Source organism: Meleagris gallopavo, chromosome 25 (assembly GCF_000146605.3).
Source record: "Meleagris gallopavo isolate NT-WF06-2002-E0010 breed Aviagen turkey brand Nicholas breeding stock chromosome 25, Turkey_5.1, whole genome shotgun sequence".
Lineage (NCBI taxonomy): Eukaryota > Metazoa > Chordata > Aves > Galliformes > Phasianidae > Meleagris > Meleagris gallopavo.
In genome coordinates, this window is record NC_015035.2 from 249,682 (window position 1) to 262,751 (window position 13,070).

General features: G+C 45.8%; 1 protein-coding gene across 4 annotated transcripts; it reads right to left on the reverse strand.

Annotated features, from left to right (window-relative positions):
* Positions 1 to 41: 41 nt before the first annotated feature.
* On the reverse strand, positions 42 to 13,064 carry CEP85 (centrosomal protein 85). 4 transcript variants are annotated; one of them, XM_003212467.4, is made up of 13 exons: positions 12,803 to 13,064; positions 11,886 to 12,038; positions 8,061 to 8,785; positions 7,302 to 7,435; positions 6,323 to 6,440; positions 5,771 to 5,956; positions 5,263 to 5,415; positions 4,845 to 4,999; positions 4,221 to 4,341; positions 3,709 to 3,759; positions 3,516 to 3,623; positions 2,638 to 2,866; positions 42 to 2,381 (listed from the first exon to the last, which is right to left on the reverse strand). In XM_003212467.4, the coding sequence occupies exons 1-13, from the start codon at positions 12,855 to 12,857 to the stop codon at positions 2,218 to 2,220; spliced, it is 2,352 nt and encodes a 783-aa protein (XP_003212515.1). In that variant the 5' UTR covers positions 12,858 to 13,064; the 3' UTR covers positions 42 to 2,217. The 4 variants fall into 4 exon arrangements, with proteins under 4 accessions (XP_003212515.1, XP_010721541.1, XP_010721544.1 ...); XM_010723239.3 differs by having other exon boundaries at positions 12,655 to 13,064; XM_010723242.3 differs by lacking the exons at positions 11,886 to 12,038; positions 12,803 to 13,064 and adding an exon at positions 9,256 to 9,408.
* Between the last annotated feature and the right edge of the window lie 6 nt (positions 13,065 to 13,070).

The window sequence follows — 13,070 nt, forward strand, 5'->3', positions numbered from 1 at the left end:
CGGACCGCTTCGCGCCGCCTCGCGGGACTGCTTTGCACGAGTGGAGCAGAGCGGCTTTATTGTATACTCAAAACATTCGGTACAAACAAGCGGGTAAGACAGACGCCGATATAAATACACCCGTGCTCGACTCGATGGAGGAAAACGACGCGAGGCTGAACGCCAACCGTCGGAATACGAACTGCACGACAAGCAGAGGTGAGGCGCGTGGTCCCGCACCCTGCGCAAAGAAAGGGCCGACGTTCCCCGCCCAGCTGGGTCTGCGATAAGGCCAGAGGTCGTTTTGCAGCACAGAAGCACGGACGTTTCCTGCAGGGTAACACGCAAAGCAGTGACACAGAAGCCGGGGCTCAGCAGGGCTGGGGCAGCCAAGCCAGCCTTAGGGCAGCGATGTTCTGCCGTGACCCCGTTTGTGCAGCCGGTTTTGGACAGGCAGGAGGCACACGTGTTCCTGCACCTGAGTCACATCTCCCACCGCACCCTGAGCAGAACAGCTGCTGAACAGCACGTCCCCACCTGCAGCAGAGCGGCTGTGCGGCTCTGCCTTCCGTGCCAGAGCTGCTGGCAGCCAGGACCTCAATAAGCTTTGGACCACAGTGAGCTCAGGACGTGGCACCAGCAGTGTGGGGACAGAGCCTGAGATGTAACACAGCAGATGCTGGAAGCTCTGCATGCTGTCCCACAGCTGGCTGGCATGGCGCACTAACCAGCTTGTTGCCAGCAGCCACTGAGGAGGCCAAACTTCAAGAACAAAACAGATTTGGTCTTAAATCTTAACACAAAAGTTACAACAGCACTTCTCTCAAAATTAGGGCTCACGGCCCCAGTGTGAACCAAGAGCAATTGAAGGGGCAGAAGTTTCAGCAGTACTGACGTTCCCTGTTTTACCACTGACTTCATAATCTATGAGTCAAGAGATAGCAACCAACGCAAGTTGCACCCTTTGCACCACAGCACTGTCTCAAGCCAACACTCAGGACTGTAAAGTTGCCACTAAGATTAAGGAATTTGTGACAAAACGAACTGTATTCCATACCAATTTAGATTCCAATTATTTGGCACAGGAGTGGGGAGCAAGCAGAGAACCAGAGGCAGAGCTAGAACAAAACCTGAGTAGTTGCAGCCTCACTGGCATCAGGAGGAGCTCTCACATCCAGCTATACAATCCTGCTGCCATTTTAGGACCAGAATGGCTTTCTTCTCAACAAGGAGCAAGCAGAGCCATGCAGGTGTCTCCTAACAGGCCTGCAGCACGGTCCCCCTGTGCAGAGAGTCCCTACAGCTCAGGCAGGAGTTATGTACATTCAAAGCCCTGCAGGATTGTTTGCAATGGCTCTAAAGGCTGCTACAATAAATAGTAATTCCTCACCCTGCCAGCAGATGAATTAGGCACAAAGCAGTGTGTGGACAGGAAGCTTTTGTAGCACATTTAAGGCACTTCAGCATCAATCCATTTCCTCTGTAGTCTGGATCATACACACACTCAGTGTGCTTTTTCAGAGGGAAAAGGTTTAAGGCTTCTAGGATACAGGATCTAGGGACAGTGTTTTGAGTCTTCTGTTAGTGTTGTTTTATTCCCCAACTCCTGTTGGCTACCAAAAGACTCTGGCTGCATTTACCTGAGCAAAGCAGGTCCTGGTGCATGAATGGCTACACAAGCATCCACGCCAGAACTGCACACATAGCACCTGACGAGTCTGTAGCATGGTGATGTAATTAGTGGTAGGATAATCAGCACACCTGCTTGCCTACAAAATCCACAGATATCCCCTGAACGTTCTGATAGTACTCCACTCTTATAAATTGCACAGGATCTGCGCAGAGAATTTATCAGAAAGACCAGGGCATACATTCTCTTTTAGTGTTGGTTTTAACTGTCACATGTGAATGTTCAGTGTCTGACATGCCTGGGAAGCTATTCAGAATTCATCTCCCAGAGTGAGAGAGCACACCAGCTCCAGCAAAGACAACAAAAAACACATTCCATAAGATCAAAGCTACTGCAAAGCCTGACACTGAAGCCCTGAATGATTCCAGTTAGCCAGTCAGCAGATAAACACTTCTGGCAACAACCCCCAATTTCTCCTGGATAAGCCACATGTTTGCACCCAAGCATTGGGATGGTAAAGTGCTGAATAGGTTTTCAGTTGTAGGAGTTCTAGTCTCCTGAGAGTTTCAAGTCTTCATTTCCAGTCTTACTTTGGGGGAGAGCTCTCCTCACTGAGTGATGCAGTTGTCTCCCATGTCCTGAGCATATCTGTCAGATATTGCCGTTCTTAAGTCCTCCACCTCTTTGTGAAGCTGTTTTACCTCCACCAGTTTTTTTGCAAGCACATCGGGGCTCAGCAAGTCGTCCTTCTCCTTAGCTGAGTACTGCACAGCTGTGGAATCATAGAAAAGAGTTACCTCAGGTATGATTTCTGACCAACAATCCCATGCATCTGCAAGTGAGACAAAAATCATTTTTGCAATAGACATATTACTAACATGTAGCTGTTACTGTATGCACTCTTAAAGCTTGCTAACTGCAGTAAGAAGGTTCAGGAAAGTAAGAATCTTCTAAACTGTATGTAAGGTATTTAATTCTACTGCAGCACATGAAACAAAGGATTTGCTATGCCATCACTGCATACTTACAGCGAATGCCCAGAAGCAGGGAGAGATTAGGATCCTTGCCCTGAGCCCTCTGAGTGACAATGCTGTAGACAGACTGCAAATCCTGCAGGCAGCTGGCCAGCTCACAATGCAAGTCCTGGGCAAGGCGGGCAGTCTCAGCAGGCAGGGGCTGAGCTGTCAGCTCTGCCTGCCGGAGCCGTTCCTGAAGGGTCAGGTTCTTCTCAATGAGATCCTGGTTCTGCACTGAAAGCTGAACAAGTGGCAGCAGATGAGTGGTCACTTGGTACAGAACAAGAACACTTCAAAGCAGCTTAACACAATTGCTCAATGATGATGGGAGCACCAACGACAGGAGGAGCAGGTCTACATAAAGCCCTCCAGACTCTCTCCAAGTGAGAGTGAGAAAGTGAGCAAGTGTCAGCCCTGCAGAGTTTGAGCAGCCTGCTTTCCTGGCTAACAGGAAGCACTCAGTGATGCTGTGCCATCCCTGACACGGTGTGACAAAACAGAAAAGTACAGCAGCATCTCATCCCCACGCTAGCCATCTCTTCCCTCAAAGGCTGCCACTGTGCTTAGGCTCCTTAAGCTTGAGACTGAGGCTCAGTCCTGCCCTTCAACCAGGATTGCAGTTGAGTTTGGACTCATGTTCACTGCCTTGCTGCCCCCAACTGGCCACCTTGGTGTTGTCCCATACAATCCACAGCCTCATCTGAAGTTCCCGAAGCAGAAACTGCCTCTCCCCTCCTGTTTTTGAACAGAAGATCTCCTTTTGGAGCACTGACAGAGCAAGTGACAGGCAGCAAGCAGGACAGATTGTGCTGCTGACTGCAAATTAGAAGCCCTGCTAAAAACCACAGCCTGCCATTCATTCAGCTGTTATACTCAGGTACTGCTCTGACCTCTTTCACTGCAGTCCGGAGCTGCTGCAGCGCATTTTCCCTTCTCACTGCCTCCTCTTTCAGAGCTTGGCTTGTTCCTTCTTCCTGGGCCACCTGTTCTTCCAGGTTCTGCAAAAGACCATGGGAAAATGGTAAGTTTGGCTTGCTTTATAGAAAATTGAATTTCTAGGTACTTCCACAGCCACCTTCTCACCTTCACTTGCAAAGACAACTGCTCCATCTTCTGCTGCTGTTTTTCCACAATCTGGAATAAAAAGCACAGGTGTTGCAACTATGAGCCACAGAGAATTTCAGCAATACCACCAGGACTCTTCCTTCAACAGGACAGCAGCGATCCCTCTCTTCCTTGTTCCTGTCCACTTATTACTTTAATTACTGCCTACATTAGTAGGAGATTAAGATGCCCTAATAGAACGTACTTTAGAAATATCAGCTACAAACAGATCAGCAAAGTTACATTCTTGTGGTTTTCTTCTCTCCTCTACATTCTGCAGCTTTTCTCCAGTAGTCCTCTAGGAGTGCATGATTATCACATTAAGAACAGTTCTTAAAACCTTTTGGTTTAGAATTATAGGAACTGCTGTTTCAGTGCAGTTATAACTACCTATAAATGCAAAAATCCTTGACTTCGTTTTTGTGCCCAGTGTGACTCCCTGGAAAGCAAAGAAAAAATAATTATGGTTCCCAGCTGGGAGAGCCTGTTACCTTCCTGAGGCAGTCGCATTCTTTCTTCAGAGAGTCATTTTCTATTTTCTGTTTCTCCCCATCCTGTACAGGAGGCCCTCTCTCTGCATTCTTTACACACTGCTGCACCTTGTCCTGCAAGCTGAAAATAGCACAACACCATGGGAAAACCAGTTTTATTTGGGGTGTTTCCCTCTAGATAATGTGAGGAGGCAAATGATTTCCATAGCAGATGTCAATGCTCTCAGTTTGCATCCCAGCTTGCAAACTCCAAAGGCTGTGAGGGAAGGAATCCCATTCCCTGGGCACAGTCCTGAGCATAATATTGGTGGAGTCTCAGACACTGCAGGCCATAAAGATCTATTTTGCAAGGAATTATGGTTAAGGCCAATAACCAGAAGAAACAAAAAACTAAGGAGGACAAGAGAAGTTGTTTTTCTTCCTGCTACTTTGATATTTTTCCACCCTCTACTCTTGGAATACAGAATTTGAGCAGTGCTTTGGTGAGTGGTTGCATAATCTTCACAAATTCATGGCAACCCAGTTCAGAGGTGGGACTGCAGATGTGCTAAAACATCATTATTCTCATGCAGTTACTACTTCAGTCCTAAGTTGAAGATTAGATCTAATCCTCTGTATTTTCACCTGTGCACAGTAGAGAGAAGTTCCAGTTCTTTATGTTTCTGGTTTTCTAGCTGCATCCCTTGCTCTCTGAATGCAGCTCGTACATCTCCAAGCTCTGTTTCTAGTGCCAGCACTGTTTCTTGCAGAGCAGTAATCTTCAGTTCAGATTCTTTTAGCTGTAACAAAGACAATCACAACACTAGAGATCTCCCAGGAATTTCAATCACAAGCACAATGTGTTCCAACTAACTACCCTTGCAATGCAGATTTTTATTACCTACGTGTGCCCCTTCAGTTGTAGCTCAGAACACCCCTTCCCAAAAAAGAGAGGGCTGTAACTTTACTTAGGCAGCTGCACAAGGGTTTATTTGCAGCTGCAGAAAAGCCACCTGAGCAACTATTTGAAGAGTTATCATCATTTACCCAGATAAAGTTTTACCTTCTGACTCTGCTTCTGGTGGTCCTCAAGAGTTGGAAGATCAGCCAGGTATCGTTCCAGGGTCTCGATTCTCTGCTGCCTCTCCTTGTTTTGTTCATATTCCTTCTGGCATTTCTTTTTAAGATTATTAATGTGTTTTTCTCTTCCCTTTATCTGCAGGGATGGTTATATATGAGATTAGTTTATATTATTTCTTGTCCATTCTTCAGTCATCTGTATACCCACTCATTAATCTGTTTGTTCAGCACTCAATACCAAAATGCCACCTTACCTCGGCAGTATTTCTGCTCATTTAGCTAAAGACAGGCTTCTTTTCTGCTTAAAAGTACTGAAATACTTTTAACTGCAGGAGGAAAGATTTTTCCTTATAAAGCCAAAGTACTCTTTAAGGAGATCAGAATATACGTGTAACACATAGCTGTGAAAAACTTTCATTCACCTCTCTACGCTGACTTTTGACTTTTCAAAGATAAGACATCTTCCCATCTCTAGATCAATGGGATCATACCCTTTCTTCCTGCTTCTTTAAATCTTCTGCATATTTTTGCATATTTTCCTTCAGTGTCTCCTGGATCAGCTTTGCATCCACCTCTGCAGCAGCCAGTTTTCTTTCCAATTCAATCTTCTCCTTACTGAGAGATTCAGTCTTCTCTGTGAATTGTGCACGGAGAAATGTGTTCTCCCGTTGCAGCTCCTACAAACACAGACAGCCTGTGAGTTCTGTTCACCAGAGCTCAGTTATTAACTGGCAGGAAGCAGATGAGTTGTCTCAGAGTTGTATTTTTTTAATTCCCAACCATCGTTCAGCACATCTTATGCACTGCAGTCTCTGACGCTGCACTCGTCAGAGCTGGCAGACACTTGGATCAAAAGCACAGCTTCTGAGCAAACCCTGCACTTCAGGGCTCTCAAGAATCAGAAGCTCTCAGAGATGATATAATAAGGACCACATACATGGGATAATTTTACTCTGCACAGCCCTCCTCCTTGGGAAACAACTAATGAGGAGCGGTAGGGCCAACGATTTCAATACATGTTTCCCACTGGCAGCCTGCAGCACCTGCATTCTCAGCATGTAGACATCTCCATAGGGTGCTGGACAGCCAAGCAGGGCACTGTGAACCTGCAGTTCACTTTCCCGGACCTTCTGCTCCAACTGGGATATGTGTTGCCTTTGCCTGTAAACAAACAAAAACAAAAACAGGTAAGGCACTGTTCTCCAATATATCCCTTTTTTTTAATGGCAGTGGAGAGCAATACCACAAACAGTGCCACAGCAACTCTTACTAATGCTTGATAGACCAACAAGCACAGTGGAAAGACAACTCTGCAACTCAGAACAGGCCTGCACAGAGGTAATGTGAAAGCTGCTCATTTTGACCTTTCCACAATTTGCATAAACTTCTCTTCTCTCTCCTCCCCTCAGAATTTCCCTGCCCCACCCCGCAGCAATGGTACTACGTAAAACACACAAGCCTTGCATGTTCTGGAGGATCCAGGTCGACTGCAGAGTTTATCAGTAAAACAGACATCAGAGAACTCAAGATGAGCAAACAGCTCATCTTTTTTAGAACTTTTTCAAAAAGTTTACAGTCCACTAGTATTATCTATTAAAAGTGCTCTTTGTTGGTTTAAACTCACAGAAACAACAAACAAATTTAACAGGAAGATCCCAAGAACTTCCAGAAAGTCCTCAAGCACAGAGGGGGTAGTTCTGACATTTTAGATAACTGTGATGTAAACAAAAATATTTTTCCATTACAAAACACAGAAAACTGTAATTGAAGTTGGTTTATTTGAACTCTTTAGGATCGTTGTCTCATTTTCACAATGAGGGGAGGAGAGCATGTTGGAAAAAGCCAACAAAACAAAATGGTTGTTTTCAAAAGTCAGTATGTTCTTCCTTCCAGGAAAATAAAGAAAGTCCATTCAGGTAAAATGGACTCAGATACGAGCTCTCTTTTGTATTTTTAAAACTGTCCCTTCCCAACAGGAAATACACTGAAGCCTTTAAACCCAGTGTCAGTTGAAGCTCTCACCTGTCAATGAGGAGCTCTTTCTCCTTGAGTAGGTTTTCATGGGAGTTCAGGATATTGATCCACTGGGCTGGATCAAGCGTAGGTAGTGGAGGAGAATACATGGAGGGATGGTGGCAGGCACCTCCATTTTGTAACTGAAAGAGGAGACAAAATAAGGAGGGAGAGGCTTATGCTCCACAGAGATAATTGCAACATTACTAGAGCTATTTTGCACACAGTGGGCTCATCTGCATGCCAGGACACAGCTATTTCAGTCTCTGTTGATGTCCAAGAACAAGCAACTTCACCCAAGAGCAACTGGCGATTAACAAATAATTTTAGATCACTGTGCTTGCTCACTGGAAACAATCTTCTCCATCAGGGTAGAGGTAGCAAAAGACAATAAGCAATTCCCCTCCTAAAAATGAACTGCAGTTTAACACATCTTCTGTGAAGATCTGTTTTCTAACAGGTACAGAATAGAACTGTTCTATAAACTGCTAAGAACTTCTGACAACTGACATGTTTTGGCTGATGGGATATTTCACCTCTGCATCTGAACTGTTGTGCAGTGTTTTAACACAATGCAATGCTGCTCAGAATAAGCAGCGAATGATACCTGTGACACCACATTGTAAAAACAAGTCATTAAGAAAATTATTTTTTGTGTAAGATAGGGAAAAGCAGAAGATATTCTTTCCCTCACTTCACAAGTCTAAAACAGTAATACATGAGTAAAAAGAAAGGATGGGTTTTAAACTCACACACACAATGCCCTACCTGCATTTGCTCTATTTGCAGTCGCACATTGTCCAGCTGTTGTTTCCAAGCACTGAGCTCACACACCCTCTCGTGCGGATGCAGCGTGCAGGTCTCTTGCATCCATGCTAGAGATGAGGGTGTTATAGGTTTTGGAAAGAAATTGTTGGTCTGGAGTCCTGTTGGCATCAGCTTGCTGCCACCTGGCCACATTCCGTCCTGGGATTCACAGGCTCCATTAGCCCCTGCAGATTGCTTGATCTCTGGCAGCACCTTATAATGGTCTCCTCCCGCCTCAGCTGCCCCAGAGTTTGGATTGAATTTCTGGAACCTTTGGAGAGGGTCAGCACACAAACTATCCAGAAAGAGAGACTGGTTAAGGGTGCGTTCAATGGCAGGGGTGTCAAACTTCCAAGTATCTTCTGTTCTCACGTGATCAGAACCAGGACGCCAAGATTGCTCAAATCCATTTTCCCCTGAAGTCCCATAGAGACGCAGCAGATCCCTGTGTGGCAGCTGAGATGACTTCCCAGCATTAAAGTCTCCGTTTCTCAGGAGTCCTGCATGTTCTGAAGCAGATCCTGGCACAGCAGTTTTGGAAGTACTCTGCAAACAGCTCTGCTCTCCTGCTGAGCACAGCTTGGAGGGTGAGGCACCCAATGTGGATGGCATAACATGGGCTGTTGGAATGGTCACTTGGGTTTTAATGGGCTGGAATGAGGAACCGTTACTGGAACTGCAGAAGTCTGGGGAAGAGATCAGCCATACTTTAATCTTGGAAATATTCTGACATGAACAGCCATTCCTCTGCTGAACATTTTTCCTCAAGAATCTAAAAAAGCAATTCTTTGCCCCCACCCCAAACAGCAACAGAACGAAGGCATACCTGTGCTCCCCCCCACTACAAGTTTACCACAGTAAACTGCAGGGAAAATCCAAGTTTAGTTCAGTACCCATTTTTAAGTGACTCTAGGTAGCTAGTATACTAGTTATTCCAGTATAAGCTTAAATAAACAAGGTTACCTTCCAATAATTTTAGAAATCAAAGCCTTTAAATCGAATAAAAAGGCTGAAACTTATTCAGCTGAACACTGAGACCTTGATCCTGCTCTGCCCATCCCACAGCTCAGTGACTTTGAGCCATCCATACCCAAACCTAACTGGAGCCTTCGCTAAGCCCATCACGAGCTTCACACACAGCAGAGCACTACATCACCAAGCAGTGGATCTTCCAACTCCTCCAGGATACAGCAGCAAAGGAACTTTTTCCAGAGGCTACAGTAATGGCTGTCGCCTTACTGCCATAGGAAATGATACAGCACAAGAACCCCAACGTGACCATGTCCTGTCAGATGGGCACCAAACCTGGCTACATGGAAATACAAGGTTATTCTTAGCAACTCTCAGATTTCAATGCAGCAACAGCATGAGCTGAGAAAGGCAAACACCAAAATGCCTGTTCCCTCTCCTCCTCCCAACATATCGCATATCACATTAATGCCAGGTTGCTTATAGATATACACAAACTTGTTTTCTCGTTTCTCAGCTAAACTTGTTTGGCTGAAGGCCCATCTCCATAGGATGTTCCTTTAATCCAAGGTCAGAACTGCAAGGTCACGCTCGCACATGCTTGTAACCTCCAAGCATTGCAACAAGCAGTAATAACAGGTAACACTTTGAATATGACTGAAATCTGGTTCTGAAAAGACCATCATAAAAACACTGGAGAACTAACATGAAAGGGCGAGATCCATTCCTCCAAAATGATCAGGAAAAGTGTTTGAGGGAAGATATCTCTTCAGACATTCCTTGGCTGTGTCCAGGAATCCTGGAGAACAATGTGCTACCAAGCAGTAACAAGAACACTTTGGCAAACAGAGAAGGGACAGTGCAATTTCCTTTTACAGCCTCTGAATTTATACCCCAGCATCACTGTCAGGAACTTGAGCCCTCTGACCAGCATGCTACACATGGACGCTGAAATCAGTTCCTTGAATGCACTGAGGATCATCACAACAACATTTCTACGTAATTGATGAGCTGATTTGAAAGTCAGCAGGGCTCAGTCAGTTGTCAGTGCTGCAATTCAGCCTCAGCTCTGGGAAAGACTGCGGCACTACAGACATTCAGAAGGGCAATTTCCTAAAGAAACACCATTGTTATCTCTCTGTCCTTAGCAAACAATTGGATGTTTTATTATCCTGAGAGAGGCTAAATGAGACACTTAAACATATGCTCTAGTAATATCTCCAGTAATCATAGAATCACCACTTATCACCAGTATTTCCCCACTAAGCCATGTCTCTTAGTACCACATCTAAATTTTTGTGGAACTCCTCCAGGGATGCCGACTCCCCACCTCTCTTCCCCTGACCACTCTTTCAGAAAAGTATTTCCTAATGTCCAACTTGAACCTCCTCTGCACAACTTGAGGCCATTCCCTCTAGTCCTATTGCTAATTATGCGGGAGAAGTTGATCCCCATCTCACCACAATCTCCCTTCAGGCAGTTGTAGAGAGCAATGAGGTCTCCGCTGAGCCTCCTCTTCTCCAGACTGAACAATCTCAGTTTCCTCAACTGCTCCTCAATGTCTTTCTTGTAATGAGGGGCCCAACACTGAACAAATACTCGAGGTGCAGCCTCAGCAGTGCTGAGTACAGAGGGATGATCGCTTCCCTGCTCCTGCTGGCTGCACTATTGCTGATACAAGCCAGGATGCCATCGGCCTTCCTGGCCACACTGCTGGCTCATGTTCAGACGAGTGTAAATGAGGACCCCCAGGTCTGTTTCTGCCACCAAGTCTTCCAGCCACTCTGTCCCAAGCCTGTAGCATTGCCTGGGGTTGTTGTGGCCCAAGTGCAGGACCTGGCACTTGCTCTTGCTTCATCCCATCGTCCTCAGCCCAGTGATCAGCCTGCCAGATCCCTCTGTAGGGCCTCAGGGCCTTCCTACCCACAGGCAGATCAACACTTTCTGCCAACTTTGGTGCCATCCCAAATATTTCTTCAACCATTTAAAAAAGCCTTAATTTCAACTCACACATTAGGATCCATAGCTCACTCAAAATGGACAGAATAAAAGGCTTGTGAGATGTACAAATGCATGAAATGTACTGTTTTAAAGAACAACACAAACTTCCTCTCTGCTGGAACAGGCATCAGTGAATCAATAATGTTTTATGTCACTTTCATGAATGAAAACACAAGTAGAAAAGATCTAAGAGACAAGAAATTTCACCTTCAGGGCTTTAGCTGAGTGCAAGCCACTGTTGTTGTCCAGCGAGAAGCACACAGCTTTCACACTGATAAGAGTTATACACAAAGGTACACTGATTTTAAATCTCTAGAATCATAGAATGGCCTGGGTTGAAAAGGACCACAATGATCATCTAGTTTCAACCCCCTGCTATGTGCAGGTTGCCAACCAGCAGACCAGGCTGCTCAGAGCCACATCCAACCTGGCCTTGAATGCCTCCAGGGATGGGGCATCCATAGCCCTCTTGGGCAACAAAGTACACAAGAGACTTGCTGGTAGATCACTTGTATGTATAGGTATCAAACCTATATCAATCACCAAGATGGCTCTTTCAATCTGCTAAAATGCTTATTAGTCAAAAGTCAACAATTTATTAGAGAAAAAGCAATTTCCTTAATTACTAGTTTATGTTTTAGGCAGTATATCTGAGTAGGGAGGCAGTGGTTTTGAAACAGTTACTAGATTTCATTATAGATTCTGCTCCCTCCAACTTGCACATACTAGGGTTCAGTAATATTGGGCTGTTTAATGCTTGTGGGTCCTTTAAGAACACCTTAGACAGTTATTGTGTGATCCCATGCTGACAATCACCTTCTGTGCTGTCGGAGCAGGAGGTCCCTATGCCCACATCACCACTGTCGGCCATGCTGGAGCAGCGACTGGTGCGGCTCTGGAACTTCACAGACAGCATTGGTGTTTTCCAGTCAGTCTCTGAGAAATGACTCTTCTGAGCAGTACTGGGATCTAGAGAGAGAAAGCCAGTGATGTTTGTGTTTAGCAAGCAGACTGAAAAGCCTTTTAATATATCTCACTGGTGACAGGACGAAGGGAAATGGCCTTGAGCTGCACCAGAGTAAGTTTAGGATGGATATCAGGAAAAACTTCCTTAAAAACTTTCCAACAGAAAGGGTTGTTAATCACCAGAATAGGCTGCCCAGGGAGGTGGTTGAGTCACCATCCCTGGATGTGTTTAAAAATTGGATGTGGTGCTCAGGGACGTGATTTAGTGGAGGGTTTTTAAAGTGAGGGTAGTGGGTTGTGGTTGGACTTGATGATCTTTAAGGTCTTTTCCAACCTGAGCAATTCTACGACTCTACGATTCTATATGTATCTTATTGAGCCATACCTACTTGTCCTTTGTAGCAGAAAATAAACTGATGCTTGCTCAACTTCCCATATTGCTTCTAAAGAAATTCCTTTTGCAATTATGAGGAATTGAAATACATGATTGAAAATCAATCCTGTTATAGAAGTCAGAATGCAGAAGCAATATTTCCAGCAACACGGCTGGTGGTGTTGTGATACCGATTGAAAAGGAGCAGCAGCGACGGCACACAGCAGTACGCATTTTTATACCAACCGTTAAGAAGCGATTAGCCAAGAGATGGACCGTAAATCTGCTCTATAGGCAGCAGCGCCGTGTTTCAGTGAAGCTCTGGGTCAACAGCTCCTCTCGGTCGCATTTCCCCGAGAAACGCTGGGATCCCCAGCAGCGCGGCAGCCCTTACCCAACGGATCGCCGCGCTGCAGCCTCAGCTCCGGCTGTTTCTGGAGAGCAGCCATCTTACGTGCTGCACAACCGCGGGGCGACGAGACGGGGCTTTAATCAGCGCAAAGCGAACCGCGATCCCACCGGCCAGGCCCTGAGGTGAGGAGAGGGGACAACAGCCCAGGATGGAGGAAGAGAAGCGGAGGGAACCGTAAGGAAGGGAGCGGTAAGAAAAGGAGCCGAGCGCGCCGCACGGCGCTGCGCCAACCGCCCACCCCGCTCACCTG